The sequence below is a fragment of the Hemitrygon akajei genome, chromosome 8, assembly GCF_048418815.1.
Source record: "Hemitrygon akajei chromosome 8, sHemAka1.3, whole genome shotgun sequence".
Taxonomy (NCBI): domain Eukaryota; kingdom Metazoa; phylum Chordata; class Chondrichthyes; order Myliobatiformes; family Dasyatidae; genus Hemitrygon; species Hemitrygon akajei.
Window position 1 is genome coordinate 97,426,676 of NC_133131.1, and position 15,841 is coordinate 97,442,516.

Genomic DNA, 15,841 nt, shown 5'->3' on the forward strand with positions numbered 1-15,841 from the left:
AAGAGGTCTGTCACCTGACCAGGTTCATTACCCAGAACTAGATCCAGTATAGCCTCTCCTCGCGTCAGCCGGTCCACATACTGTGTCAGGAATCCTTCTTGAAAACACCTGACAGATTCAGCCCCATCTATCCCCCTTGCACTCAGGAGGTGCCAGTCCATATGAGGGAAGTTGAAATCACCCATAACTACTACTCTGTATTTTGTGCACAATTCTAAAATCTGCCTACTTAATGTCCTCAATGTCCCAAAGGCTATTTGGGGGCCTATAGACTACTCCCAGCACAGTGATTGATCCCTTCCTATTTCTGACTTCCACCCAGACCGACTCAGTGGACATTCCCTCTGCAGCGTCCTCCCTTTCTATAGCCATGATACCATCCCTGACCAGCAATGCCACTCCCTCCCCAATTTACTACCTCCCATCCTATTCCTTTTAAAACACTTGAATCCCGGGACCTGCATCATCCAATCCAGCCCCTCCTCCAACCAAGTTTTAGTAACGGCTACAACATAGTAGTTCCACATACTAATCCATGCTCTAACTTCATCGTCCTTGTTCCTAATACTCCTAGCATTGAAATAGTCACGTTTCAATCCCTTTAACTGGCTACAATTGTGTTCTGTCCCCTGCCCGTCCTTCTCATCAACTCAGAACTATTAGCATCATGCCCTTGTCCTTCTACCTTAATCCCTGCACTGACATTCTGATTCCCACACCCCTGCCAAACTAGTTTAAACCCTCCCTAACAGCTCTATCAAACCTGCCCGCCAGGGTATTGGTCTCCCTGGGATTCAAGTGCAACCCGTCCTTTTTGTACAGGTCACATCTGCCCCAAAAGAGGTCCCAAAGATCCAGAAATCTGAATCCCTGCCCCCTGCTCCAATCCCTCAGCCACACATTTATCCTCCACCTCATTCTATTCCTATTCTCACTGTCGCATGGCACAGGCAGTAATCCTGAGATTACTACCTTTGAGGTCCTGCTTTTCAACTTCCTTCCTAACTCCCTGTAGTCTTCTTTCAGGACCTCTTCCCTTTTGTCATTGGTCTCAATATGTACCACGACTTCTGGCTGTTCTCCCTCCCACCACAGGATATCTTGGATGTGATCAGAAACATCCCGGACCCTGGCACCTGGGAGGTAAACTACCATCCGAGTTTCTTTCCTGCGTCCACAGAATCGTGTGTCTGACCCTCTGACTATAGAGTCCCCCTATCACTACTGCCTTCCTCTTCCCTTCCCCACCCTTCTGAGCCACAGGGCCAGACTCTGTGTCAGAGGCACGGCCACTGTTGCTTGCCCCAGGTAGGCTGTCCCCCCTCAACAGTTCTCAAACAGGAGTACTTATTGTCAAGGGGTACAGCCACTGGGGTACTCTCTAGTACCTGAAACTTCCCCTTCCCTCTCCTGACTGTGACCCATTTCTCTGTCCCCTTTGGCCCCGGAGTGACCACCTGTCTATAGCTCCTCTCTATCACCTCCTCACTCTTCCTGACCAGACGAAGGTCATCGAGCTGCATCTCCAGTTCCCTAACACGGTCCCTTAGGATTTGCATCTCGATGCACCGGGTGCAGATGTGGCCCTCTGGGACGCCGGGAGACTCCAGGACCTCCCGCATCTGACACCGACCACAGAAAACTGGCCTCACACACATACTAACTCCTTTTGCAATCAACAACTGCCTCGCCTCGTCCCATTTCTGCCGAAGCCTGTTGAGCCAAAGCCCTTTCACTCTGCTGCCTGCTCCCAACGCTGCCCGCTGGATATGGCTGCCTTTTTAAACTGTTCGCGCTCAACTGGCTGATGTCACGCACCTGCGCAGTCTGGCCTCTCTCTTCCCCCGAGAACTCAAAATGTCTTCCCGCTGGAAATCCTTAGGTGCTCTCCTACTGCCGTCTTGTTCTGAATCAAGGCCAAGTCCTTAAAGTAATCCCTCAGCCTTTACTTCACTTCTCAATCACTCTAACTGACTTTGCTTTAGTTGAACTACAAATCACCTTTTTCAAGAGCCTGATCTGCAAATGTCATCCCTTTCTTTGCTCTCCCCACTTCCTAAACTTCCCTAATCCATGCGTCATGTACATTTCCTGGTCTAGCTGGTTTTTGGCAAAGAACAGACTTAAAACTATGACCTAGACTGCAATGACCTAGACCTAGACCTAGGAATGCAAGCCCACCATAATGTGAGGATAGCCTGTAAGACTTCTGGTAGGCTTGACCAACTGGGATAACATACTCTTGAAGACAAGAACATTGATTGTAGTATGGCAGACAAGGGGTGATATTATAAATAATTCCATGCGTTTTAACAATATAAGTGTTGACAGAGTATTACTGGAAATTCATAGCACAGAAAAAGTAACAAAGTCAAGAAGAAAGGGTAGACTTGATCATAAATATATTTCAGGTTATTAATTGTGACCTGGAAGCCACATTGATGCCTGGGAATGAAAGGATATCATTTCCCTATTGAAAGTAAGATGGGCCATATGATACAATGTCAATTGTAGTGGACATGCTTTATGTTAGAACTTGTGTTCTTTTAAAAAAAATTGTAAGTTACCCATCTTAAAGAAAAATCATCTTTTGTGCATTTGGTTAGTATTGGATTGTAACTTAAGTAGCAGTAGAAATTCCAGGTTACAAGGTCAATTTTATTTCTTATGATACTAAAGAATTTCAGTTTATATTATTGTATATCTCACTGTTACTTTATCTATTTATAGCTGTGATTCTGGCTTGTGGTGGCGATGACAGCAATGTTTATTTATTTGTACAGGAAGGTGAACAAGTAAGTTGTCATATCTAAAGAAAATTGCAAATTGTGAATTGCAACCATTGTTATAATTTCTAATTTGTAAATGAGGAATTACATTGAAAGTCACTGTCACTTTTTAGTTAGTAACAACTGTGCCTTTTAGAGTCTTTGAGAGATAAACTGTTTTTGTTACATATTATTTGGAATTAAATATATTTGAAATAAAAAAACATTGTTATTTGAATTTTATTCATTTATTTTTTGAAGTGTCAAGTGAAGAATATTGTTTTGAGGTCATTTAAATCTGCTTCAGCTTCAGGGATTCTGTGGTTTACTCAAATTGGACAGAACTTACTTGACACTTGTGAAATGTTTGTTTCTGTCGCCCTGGACATTTGCAATTAATTGACGTGCCTGTGGTAAGCTCTGGTCCCCAAGTTGTGATCAGTTCCAAGCATGCTCTTCATTGCCAGAAAACAGCACAAGTTCTGGAGTGACCAGTTCCTGCTCTGCAATCCGTTTGAATTTCTGTGTTATTCCTAACAATTGAATTAAATTAAAAATAATTTCCATCTAATCTCACATATTATGACTTTGGCTAGTACACCCAAAATACACAGATAAACAGTATGTTAGTAAAAAAAGAAAGCAGATTTTTTAAATGGTGAGAGACTGAAATGTGTTGGTGCTCAGAGAAACTGAAAAGTTTGAAAAATCAGTTTGGAAAGCAAACAGTACATTGGCCATTATAAAAGGAGAGATTGAGTTGAGTTGAAATGTCTTGCTATAATTATATGGCATACTAACACTTTGAATAAAGTGGACAGAACTGGTCTTCCTACGCTTCCTGTCTTCACTGCATTCCCATTTAGGATAGAGGAATGTAGTGAAGTTACATTAGTTTGATTCCTGAATGGTGGATGTGCTATATGAAGATCACTGTACTCTCTTAATTTTAGAAGAATGAGATATTAACAGTTACATAATCTTATGGGATTGGACCAATTGGCTGTAAAGTGATGCTCTTCTTGTCATGTGTGTTAAACACTAAGGTAGTGGTCGTCAACCCATCGATCGCGATTGACTGGTCGATCTTTGAGACTTTCCCAGTAGATCCCGAAAAAAAAGAAAGAAAAATAAATACACAAATACTGTTGAGAGATTGTTTCCGGGTTGCGGGGTTTTAGTTCCATTCTTTCTGCCCAGTGTGCATGCGTGTAGCTCCCCCGCACTACACAGTGTAATTCAGTGGTCCCCAACCACTGGGCCGCGAGGAAACCATATGAGTCAGCTGCACCTTTCCTCATTCCCTGTCACGCCCACTGTTGAACTTGAATGCACGCGAGGTCATCAGTCGCCTAAACGCAGTAATATCCTTGTGCTAGGGATCACTGGTTGGCCTCGCGCAGCCGGCGGGAAGTGCCGTCGCTACCGGCCTGGAGCGGGGACAGATGGGTGCCACCTCTAAACCTGTAGCACACCGAATGTTCATGGGGAACCTAGTGCTAAAATATTCGCAGACGACCTAATTCGGGCTCAGCGTTTTGTGAGTAGCAGAGCAGCTACCGTGCTGCAATCTACTGAAACAGTAGATCTTACAAGGCTGTTAGATCCTACGGGGGTGGGGGCGGGCCCGCTCCCTGTCACACTCCTCGCTCGCTCGATTGGTCGCTCTCTCCGGACTGTGACCGCCGTGGCCCCAGTACAGGGACCTCCAGCTCTGGTACGGGGACCTCCGGCCCTAACCTTATCCTGTCACCCCAGCCACGACCAGCCGCACCTGGCCAAGGCATCCGGCGGCAAGCGGGCAGGAAGCTGGAGTTCGGGCCCACCCGGAGGCTGTATAATGAGGCAATGAAGCCCTCAAATCTGCTTCGGTACCCTGAGTCCAAGCACCCTGCACTTAAAGACAAATGCGTTGAGTTTTGTGAGTGGAAAAAACGTGAGCAAGCAGGACAGAAGCTAAGCGCCGAGAGCCGCGAAAACTAAATTGCGGAATAGGCTGGACTTAAGGAACCTGCTTCGAGTATCGCTGTATTCCGTTCGTGTTTAACCCCCCCCGTCGGCTGGTCTGCAAGAATACTGTCACTATTAAACCGGTCCACGGTGCAATGAAGGGTGGGTACCCCTGGTGTTTATACATTATTTCTACTTCTGGGTTGTGGGGTTTTACTTCCGGTCTTTTCTGCCCCGGTGCGCATGCGTGTAACTAATTGATCTGGGGTCGATCTCGCCGTTCACTAAGACCGAGGTAGGGGGATCTTGGGCTTATAAAGGTTGGTGACCACTACGCTGAGGGTTGTAGTCTCACAATATGCGGTTTGCCATTTAGGACAGAGGAGAAGAAATTTGGTGACATATAGGGTAGAGAATCTTCAGAATTCCCTATTTAAGAAGACTAGAAAAAGCAGGAAGTGAGTGCATTGATTATTAAATTCTTAGACTAAACTTTACACTGACAAAATTGGAAAGTAAGTGTATTTTATTAATATTTTGTGGAAGGCATTCTGTATTTCAGATTTAAGTTTGTGTAGAAAGTTCATCCTTCAGTGATTAGAGAATTTTTGATTTGTCTAAAGAACGGAATAGATGTTAGTTTGTTGGGGAAGAAAAATCTTTTCAACCATGCACTGATCAGGTGGGATAATCTCTGTTAACAGTTTCAGAAAATTCATTCACTTACGGGCCATGAAGACTGGATTCGAGGAGTTGAATGGGCTTTATGTGGTAAGGAACTTCAGTTGACTAGCATTGTGATGTGTCTTCAATTTGCATTTAAATAAATTGTGATTGTCACCAATTGCCAAGCAAACTGTTACATTATTTTTTAAAATTTGAAGAAGAACATGAAACAGTACAGCACAGTGCAGGCTACATGGCCGTCAATTTGGTGCTGTGACTTTTACCTATTCCAAGGTCAATCTAACCCTTCCCTCCCACATAACCCTTCATTTTCCTTCATCTGTGTGCTTATCTAAGAGCTTCTTAAATATTCCTAATGTATCTGCCTCTACCACCTCCCCGGCAGGGTGTTCTATGTGCAAAAAAAACCCCTTACATTTGACATTCCCCTCTATACTTTCCTGCATCATCTTAAAATTATGCCCTCTCATATTAGCCATTTCTGCCATTGGAACAAGTCTCTGGCAATCTACCATCTATTCCTTTTGTCATCTAAAGCGGCTCTGTCAAGTCACTTTTCACCCTCTTAATCCTTCTTAAGCATCCTATCAACTTGCTCGGCAACTTTGAGGGATCTGTGGACATGGACCCCAAGATCCTTCTGTTCCTCCACACTGCCAATAATCCTGCCATTAACCTGGTACCCTGTCTTGAAGTTCGACCTTTCAAAGTGTATCATTTCATATTTTCTGGATTGAACTCCATCTGCCACTTTTTAGCCCAGCTCTGCATCCTATCAATATCCCATTATAACCTATGACAGCCTTCTACACAATCCAACCATTCTGTTGTCTGCAAACTTATTAACCCATCCTTCCAGTTCCTCATCTAAGTTATTTATAAACATCACTACTAATAAGTCTCCCAGAACAGTCAGGATGTGCTCCATCTACTACCAATCTCTGCTTTCAGTGAGCAAGCCAATTCTGAATCTGCGTAGTCTCCCTGGATTTCATGCCTCCTGACTTTCTGGAGCCCACCATGGGGAACTTTGTCGAATCCATATACACTACATCCACCACTCTATCTCCATTAATTTGTTTTATTAATTCCTTGAAAATGTCAGTCAGACTCGTGATGCACAATCTACCCCTCTCAATGCCATGCTAACTAGCCCTGTAATCACCCTCTGCATTTCCAAATGCTCGTAAATCCTTTCTCTAAGAATCCTCTTCAGTAGTTTGCCCACTACTGATGTAAGACTCACTAGTTTATAGTTCTCAGGAGTACCTCTACTACTTTCTTGAACAAAGGAATAACATTTGCCACCCTCCAATCTCCTGGCACTATTCCTTTGTCCAATGAGGATGCAAAGATAATTGCTAAAGGAGCAACAATCTGTTCCCTCGCTTTCCATAGTAACCTGGGCTATATTCTGTTCGGCTCTGGGGACTTATCTATCTTAATATTTTTTCAAAAGTTCCAGCATATCCTCTTTCTTAATGATGACATGTTCTAGCATATTAGCTTGTTCTTCACTGACCTCACATTCATCAACGTCCTTCTCACCAGTGAATACTGAAGCAATGTATTCATTAAGGGTCTCTTCTACTTCTCCACCTCCAGGCACATGTTTCTTCTTTTATTCCTGATTGGTCCTACGTTCACTTAAGTCATCCTCTGGTTCTTTCCAAAAGTGCAGAATGCCTTGGGGTTTTCCTTAAGCCTACTCACCAAGGTCTTCTCATGTCCTCTTCTAGCTCTCCTAAGCTTCTTTTTAAGCTCCTTCTTGTACCATACAACTTGCAAGAAATTTGTCCAATTCTTAATCTTGACTGTGGTCCTTGTTCCCTTTGACTAGATTTTCCACTTCTCTTGTCAGCCATGGTTACTTTGTTCTAGCATCCTTTCTCTGCCACTAATGGACAAGTCTATCCAGAATCCCATGTAACTGCTCCCTAAACAGCCTACACATGTTCTCTGAGAACATCTGTTCCCAATTGATGCTCTTAAGTTCTTGCCTCATAGCATCATAATCTGTTTTCCCCAGTTATTTTTTTTTAACCATACTGTCAGCTCCTAATCTTGTCCAAGACTATGGTAAAGATCAGGGAGTTGCAGTCACAGCCTCCAAAATGCTCACTCACCAAGAGATGTCAACTGACTAGTTTCATTGCCTAGTACTAGATCCAGTATGGCCTCTCCTCTAGTTAGCCTGTCCACATATTGTGTCAGGAATCCTCCCTAGACATACCTTACAAAATCTCCTCCATCTGAACATTTTGTACAAAGGAGCTGCTAATCAATATTAGGGAACTTGAAATCACTCATGATGATAACCTGTTATTTTTGTGCCTTTCCAAAATCTGCCTGTTGGTCTGCTCCATATCATCTCTGTTGCTGTTGCCGGGTGTACAGAATACTCCCAATAGAGTGATTGCACCCTTCCCATTTCTGACTTCCACCCACACTGACTCAGTGGACAATCCCTCCACGACGTCCTCCCTTTTTGCAGCTGCAGTACTATATTGATTAGCAATGACACTTCCTCCACCTCTTTTACTTCCCGCTCTGTTCCTTTTGTACATCTTTGTGATGAAAAAGTTCAGGTGCTGGAAATATTAAATTAAAATATGAAATGCTTCAAACTTTAAGCAGGACGAGCTGCATCCATAGGAAGCAAAACATACATATATTCACGTCCGGTCTGTCATCAGAACGATTCTGAAGCATTAAGTCTGTTTCTCTTTCCACAGATGCTTTCCTGGTGGCTTAGTGTTTCCAGCATATTTTACTTTAATTATTTGTAATATTTTATTCAACATCATTTACTTAAACTGCTGAATTAAATGTCACATTCTAACAGAGTAATGTGACATTTGTGTTATCTTTAAATATAACAGTTTCATAACTATGTGTTATATTTGTTTTGTACCTAATAGATGGAAACCTCTTATTAGCAAGCTGCTCACAGGACTGCTTGATTCGTATTTGGAGAATATTCATTAGAACAGTATCTACTTCCAAGGATTCTGACAAAGAGATAATTAAACTGAAGGAAGATATGTTTAGTGTCCAGAGTAATCGTAAGTATTAAAGGTTGGTAGACACATTAAACTAATAGTCTAGACTTCAGGGTAGTAATGATGATGAAATGATAAGAATTCAATGTGAAGTTGATTGCATGCTTGGTGGTATAGCTCATATATATATAGACAGTAGTTTCACATGCATATCCCAAAGCTGCTGATGTTGGTTCAATGAGCTTTTGGAGGGTGAGCCACCTTTAGTAAAATCAGTGAACTGCTCACGATACTTTAATTTTGGCCTCACGAATGTCTTGTACAACTACAATATAACATCCATGCTCCTGTACGCAGTGCCTTGATATATGAAGGTCTATGTGCCAAAAGCTCTCTTTATGAGTCGATTTGCAGTACCTGCAATGCCACTTTCAAGGAACTTTGAATCTGTATTCCTAAGTCCTTTAGTTTTTCTACATACCTCAGTGCACTACCATTGACTTACCATGATTTATCCTCCCAATATGCAATGCCTCACACTTGTCTGTGTTAAATTCCATGTGCCATTTTTCAGCCAATTTTCCCAGCTGGTCTAGATCATGCTTCAAGCTTTGATAGCATTTTTCATTGTCCACTATACCCACATAGTATCATCTTGTTATCATTTGCAAATTTGCTAATATAGTTTACCATATTATCATCAAAGTCATCGAGCAGCAACAGATCCAGCACCAATCCCTGTGGTACACTGCTAGTTATAAGCCTCCATTAAGAGAGGCAACCATTTATTACCATTCTCTGGCTTCTCTAGCTAAGCCAGTGTTGAATCCAATTGACTACTTCATGCTGAATGGCAAGTGATTTATCCATGCAGGTCTTTGATAAAGGCCTTGCTAAAGTCCATGTAGAAAATGTCCACCACCTTCTGTTCATCACCCTTCTTGGTAACCTCTTTGAAAAACTATTAAGATTGTTTAGACATGACCTGCCACACACAAAGCCATGTTGACTACCCCTAAACAGGCTCTTTCTACATAAGCACTTGTATATCTTGTCCCTTATATCTTCTAATAATTTACAACTGATGTCACTCACTGGCCTTTAACTTCCCAACTTAATCTTGGAGTCTTTCTTAAACAATAGGACAACATTAAGAAGAGGGATGCCTCACGTCTTAATAAGCTGGTAAGGAAGGCGGGCTCTGTCGTGGGCAAAGTACTGGAGAGTTTAACATCGGTAGCTGAGCGAAGGGCGCTGAGTAGGCTACGGTCAATTATGGATAACTCTGAACATCCTCTACATAGCACCATCCAGAGACAGAGAAGCAGTTTCAGCGACAGGTTACTATCGATGCAATGCTCCTCAGACAGGATGAAGAGGTCAATACTCCCCAATGCCATTAGGCTTTACAATTCTACCGCCAGGACTTAAGAACTTTTTAAAAGCTATTATTAATGCTTTTTGAGATAGTGATTTAGATGCATATCATATTTTTTACTGAGTTAAGTATTGTATGTAATTAGTTTTGCTACAACAAGTGTATGGGACATTGGAAAAAAGTTGAATTTCCCCATGGGGATGAATAAAGTATCTATCTATCTATCTATCTATCTATCTATCTATCTATCTATTAGCTACCCTCCAGTCCTCCATAAGTATATATTTATATATAGATTTCTTTATCCTTTAAGAATATATTCTAAGAGTTCTAATATGTATATAGTATAACTTAATGCCATTATTAAGATGGCCCATTTGCTCCTCTGTACCATCAGTCACTATTTCAACTTGTCTTTTATTAATATTCCAATCTATTGCCTCAATAGTCCTAATATATCCATATGTACTTTTCAGTTACTTTTGTTTGCTAACCCTCCTCTCGTGCTGACACATGTTTTGATTAATTGAGACATTTTCTAAATGGAAATTGTTTAAGACTGATTCAACTTTTAAAACTATTGGCAGATGAAACCATCATTGCTTTCTTCAACTGAATTATTAAAATTGCTTATTTTACAGTCCCTTCTGTTTTCCTTTAGAGGAAGAGGTGACATATGCGGTAACATTAGAAACAGTGTTGTCTGGTCATGAAAATTGGGTTTATGGTCTACATTGGCATCCTCCGATTTACAAAGGTATGATTTCACGATGTTGTTAACATAATTAGGTTTTTATTTGAGTGTATCTAAAAAATGTATAATAAAGTTCCACTATTATTGTAACGTAGACTTCAACTAATTAACATGATAAATTTGACGTAAAACGAATGAACCAGAGTTCCTTGCAAATTCAGTCCATATTAATAGTATTCCATTATTCTACCCAGAATTTATAGGAACTTATTTATGAATAAGTAGCATTTATTAGTGGTAGTCTGGAATTCTGTGTTATTTTATTGAAACTGCTGATTGTAAATGATAATAACTTTGCCAACCTCCTTGCTACTCGATCAATATTGTGGAAAAAATCAATTCGCCGAATTAATGCAGATTTTGATTGCTTTTACCACTCAATGTGCAAAATGATGCTGATATCTGCCAAATAATTCTTTATTCTTATTCATGTAGTAATCTTATACTTGTTAGGATGAATAATATATAAAGAATGAAAGTAAAACTGTGGGGAGGCTGATATTCTCTTTTCCTATCTCTCTAGGGTCTTGACTCAAAACATCAATTGTCCATTTCCCTTCCGTGTTTGTTCCCTAACCCACTGATTTTATTCCAGCAGTTCATTTTCACTCCAGATTCCAGCATCTGAAGTCTCTTGTGAATTCATTCTCTCTTCCTTTCTTACCTTCATCAGGGTTCATGATAATTAGAACTCAGCCAAATCCTGACTTATTCAATTTATTTTTGTATGGAATAAAGTGTAAAATTTGAACACATTTACTCGCAAAATAGATAACTGTCATGACATTATTCCTGCTCTTTTTCAGTTTTTAATTACATAGAACATACAGCACATTACAGGTCCTTCAGCCCACAATGTTGTGCCGACCCTCAAACCCTGCCTCCCATATAACCCCCCCACCTTAAATTCCTCCATATACCTGTCTAGTAGTCTCTTAAACTTCACTAGTGTATCTGTCTCCACTACTGACTCAGGCAGTGTGTTCCACGCACCAACCACTCTCTGAGTGGAAAACCTTCCCCTAATATCCCCCTTGAACTTCCCTCCCCTTAACTTAAAGCCATGTCCTCTTGTACCGAGCAGTGGTGCCCTGGGGAAGAGGCGCTGGCTGTCCATTCTGTCTATTCCTCTTAATTTCTTGTACACCTCTATCATGTCTCCTCTCATCCTCCTTCTCTCCAAAGAGTAAAGCCCTAGCTCCCTTAATCTCTGATCATAATCCATACTCTCTAAACCAGGCAGCATCCTGGTAAATCTCCTCTGTACCTTTTTCAATGCTTCCACATCCTTCCTAAAGAGAGGCGACCAGAACTGGACACCGTATTCCAAGTGTGGCCTAACTAGAGTTTTATAGAGCTGCATCATTACATTGCGTCTCTTAAACTCTGTCCCTCAACTTATGAAAGCTAACACCCCATAAGCTTTCTTAACTACCCTATCTACCTGTGAGGCAACTTTCAGGGATCTGTGGACATGTACCCCAGATCCCTCTGCTCCTCCACACTACCAAGTATCCTGCCATTTACTTTGTACTCTGCCTTGGAGTTTGTCCTTCCAAAGTGTACCACCTCACACTTCTCCGGGTTGAACTCCATCTGCCACTTCTCAGCCCACTTCTGCATCCTATCAATGTCTCTCTGCAATCTTCGACAATCCTCTACACTACCTACAACACCACCAACCTTTGTGTCGTCTGCAAACTTGCCAACCCACCCTTCTACCCCCACATCCAGGTCATTAATAAAAATCACAAAAAGTAGAGGTCCCAGAACAGATCCTTGTGGGACACCACTAGTCACAACTCTCCAATCTTAATGTACTCCCTCCACCACGACCCTCTGCCTTCTGCAGGCAAGCCAATTCTGAATCCACCTGGCCAAACTTCCCTGGATCCCATGTCTTCTGACTTTCTGAATAAGCCTACCGTGTGGAACCTTGTCAAATGCCTTACTAAAATCTATGTAGATCACATCCACTGCACTACTGTCATCTATATGCCTGGTCAGCTCCTCAAAGAACTCTATTAGGCTTGTTAGGCACAATCTGCCCTTCACAAAGCCATTCTGACTGTCCCTGATCAGACCATGATTCTCTAAATGCCCATAGATCCTATCTCTAAGAATCTTTTCCAACAGCTTTCCCACCACAGACGTAAGGCTCACTGGTCTGTAATTACCTGGACTATCCCTACTACCTTTTTTGAACAAGGGGACAACATTCTCCTCCCTCCAATCCTCCGGTACCATTCCCATGGACAACAAGGACATAAAGATCCTAGCCAGAGGTTCAGCAATTTCTTTCCTTGCCTCGTGGAGCAGCCTGGGGAATATTCTGTCAGGCCCCGGGGATTTATCCATCCTAATATATTTTAACAACTCCAACACCTCCTCTCCCATAATATCAACATGCTCCAGAACATCAACCTCACTCATATTGTCCTCACCGTCATCAAGTTCCCTCCCTGTGGTGAATACTGAAGAGAAGTATTCATTGAGGACCTCGCTCACTTCCACAGCCTCCAGGCACATTTTCTCACTTTTATCTCTAATCGGTCCTACCTTCACTTCTGTCATCCTTTTGTTCTTCACATAATTGAAGAATACCTTGGGGTTTTCCTTTACCCTACTCGCCAAGGCCTTCTCATGCCACCTTCTTGCTCTTCTCAGCCCCTTCTTAAGCTCCTTTCTTGTTACCCTATATTCCTGAATAGACCCATCTGATCCTTGCTTCCTAAACCTCATGTATGCTGCCTTCTTCCACCTGACTAGATTTTCCACTTCACTTGTCACCCATGGTTCCTGCACCCTACCATTCTTTATCTTCCTCACCGGGACAAATTTATCCCTAACATCCTGCAAGAGATCCTGAAACATCGACCATGTGTCCATAGTACATTTCCCTGCAAAAACATCATCCCAATTCAGACCCGCAAGTTCTCACCTTATAGCCTCATAATTTGCCCTTCCCCAATTTAAAGTTTTCCTGTCCGCTCTGATTCTATCCTTTTCCATGATAATGCTAAAGGTCAGGGAGCGGTGATCACTGTCCCCCAGATGCTCACCCACTGACAGATCTGTGACCTGACCCGGTTCGTTACCTAATACTAGATCTAGTATGGCATTCCCCTTAGTCGGCCTGTCAACATACTGTGACAGAAATCCGTCCTGAACACACTTAACAAACTCTGCCCCATCTAAACCCTTGGAACTAATCAAGTGCCAATCAATATTAGGGAAGTTAAAGTCACCCATGATAACAACCCTGTTATTTTTGCACCTTTCCAAAATCTGCCTTCCAATCTGCTCCTCGGTATTTCTGCTGCTACCGGCAATATATCTAAAATTGTAGCTATTTTGAGATTTGTATGCTACTTAAAAGTACAACTTCATCAACTGAAATTTTAGTGACAGAATGTTAAAATAGAGTAAAAATGGCACCTTTCATCCTGAAATCTAATTGGTAGAGTTCAAAATTGTATCTTGGGTGTCTATCCACCAAAGTCATGGATCCTTGTATTGGGTGGTGTTGACTTGGTGAACATTGATAACAGTAATGGCATTCAGAAAGATTTTCAGAGTCATGGTTCTGTTAGTGGTCTATTAATCAATTACGTGGTACCTACCAAAATCTTTCTAGAATTCAAAAGGAATTGCATCCTAAATATTACTGTAGTCTGCACTCTGTTACCTTTTCAAGGAGCTTAGTAATTTTGGTCAAGCAAGACTTACCCTTTTGAATGATCTTGATTTTTGTTTCCTTTTTGATGTAGGTTCCATCATTTCGTTAGCTCCAAAAATTGAATTGGCAGATGTGTATTTCACTGATCATGTTCTACCTCCCTTCCTAACTGTAGTTACCTTGTCAGTTACCTGCCAGGCTTCAGATGTTACACCAAGCTAAACTGGCCAACAACTCATGGCATCACATGTATATGAAGTTAAAGATAGAAATTTGAAATTATTTTGATAAATGCACCTGTGGTTTGCCATGATAGTGCCCACTCATTGCAGTGGTGTGTTCTCTCAGCATTGTCACCACAGGGGCTCCCATTGATATCTTAGAAGCTGAATACTGGAGAAAGCCCTCTAGTGGTGACACACTCTCTGGAATCTGAAGGTCGTGCAGCCTCCGATTACTTCTGAGGATGCCCAGTCAGGTTTCCTGATGTCAATAGCTCCTGCTTTTAAATCAAAAACAGTATCAAACTCTGAGACTGTTTCCTAATATTGTAGGCAATGTCTTTGGGCTCCATTTGATGTCTGAAGAGTGAAATGGGAATGCATGAATGGTGATACCATTGGGTGCACATATGATGACTGGAAAATGTTGGGGGCTTCAGCATTATTGTGCCAGGAAGTTCAGTCTCCTGAAGGGCACCAATACATTAGGGTTAGGGTTAGGTTGCAACTATGATCTATAAGAATATTTACAGGATTTTTTCTCAAATTGCGTTCTTTCTCACAAAAAAATTAGCATGTTAAAAATCAGTGCTAATTGATCCATTTTCTGACGCACATCTTTTAACTGCTTAGAATGGTGACAGATCTTTGCAGAGTGTCCAGGTCTGTATCCTATAGTATGTTCAAGCAAAGCTCCAGTTTGTAATTCTCAAACTTCATGGGAAGTTGTCACTGAGGAGAATCTTGTCACTGTAAAATCGTATGGTGAGATGATCTACCGCTTGATCAAATAAGTAGGCTTTTAAATGAAAGAGAAAAAGAGGTTTGGCAAGGAATTTGGAGTTGACATCTCAGATGAAGGAATCTGGAACAACAAACAATCTGAAGAAACTGAGCAAGTTGAGCAGCATCTATGGGTGGAAAGGATTTGTTTAGACATCAGATCCAATTTACTTGCCTTGGATCCATGTACTGTATACTAGCCTATGGACTGAAGTGTTGAAAATTTTAGTTGTCCCAGAATTAACAACCTGTCAGGATGATTTCCAAATTTCCAATCTATTTTGCATGAGTATGTGCTTCCAGATTTAATTCCTGTATTGCCGGCCTCCATGTTTAAGATTGTGCTCTTTTCTTTTGAAGTCACCCCACAGGATGGAATGCTTTCACTGTATACCCTCCTTTAAATCTCTTTAGTATGTTAAATGTCGTGACTAGACCATCCCTTGAGTCTAAATTCAAGTTTATATAAGCTATATTTATGCAGCGTGTACTCATCATTTATTTATTTTGAGCCCTGGTAAAATTCTCCAGAGTGTGCCAGTAGCCTTCTAAATCAAAGGAAAACGCTAGGTCTGAGCTGGCATGAAACGCGCTCTTCAAATTGGTTATTTTAGTCTTG

At 41.6% G+C, this 15,841-nt stretch overlaps 1 protein-coding gene across 1 annotated transcript in view; it reads left to right on the top strand.

The window, feature by feature from the left end:
- The window catches only part of elp2 (elongator acetyltransferase complex subunit 2), a 128,450-nt gene that overhangs the window by 32,219 nt on the left and 80,390 nt on the right, over window positions 1–15,841 (top strand). Inside the window, exons 6-9 of the mRNA XM_073054234.1 lie at window positions 2,731–2,795; window positions 5,423–5,489; window positions 8,327–8,470; window positions 10,447–10,542. Of these exons, the coding sequence (XP_072910335.1) occupies window positions 2,731–2,795; window positions 5,423–5,489; window positions 8,327–8,470; window positions 10,447–10,542 (372 nt within the window). The remainder of the gene's footprint in view (window positions 1–2,730; window positions 2,796–5,422; window positions 5,490–8,326; window positions 8,471–10,446; window positions 10,543–15,841) is intronic.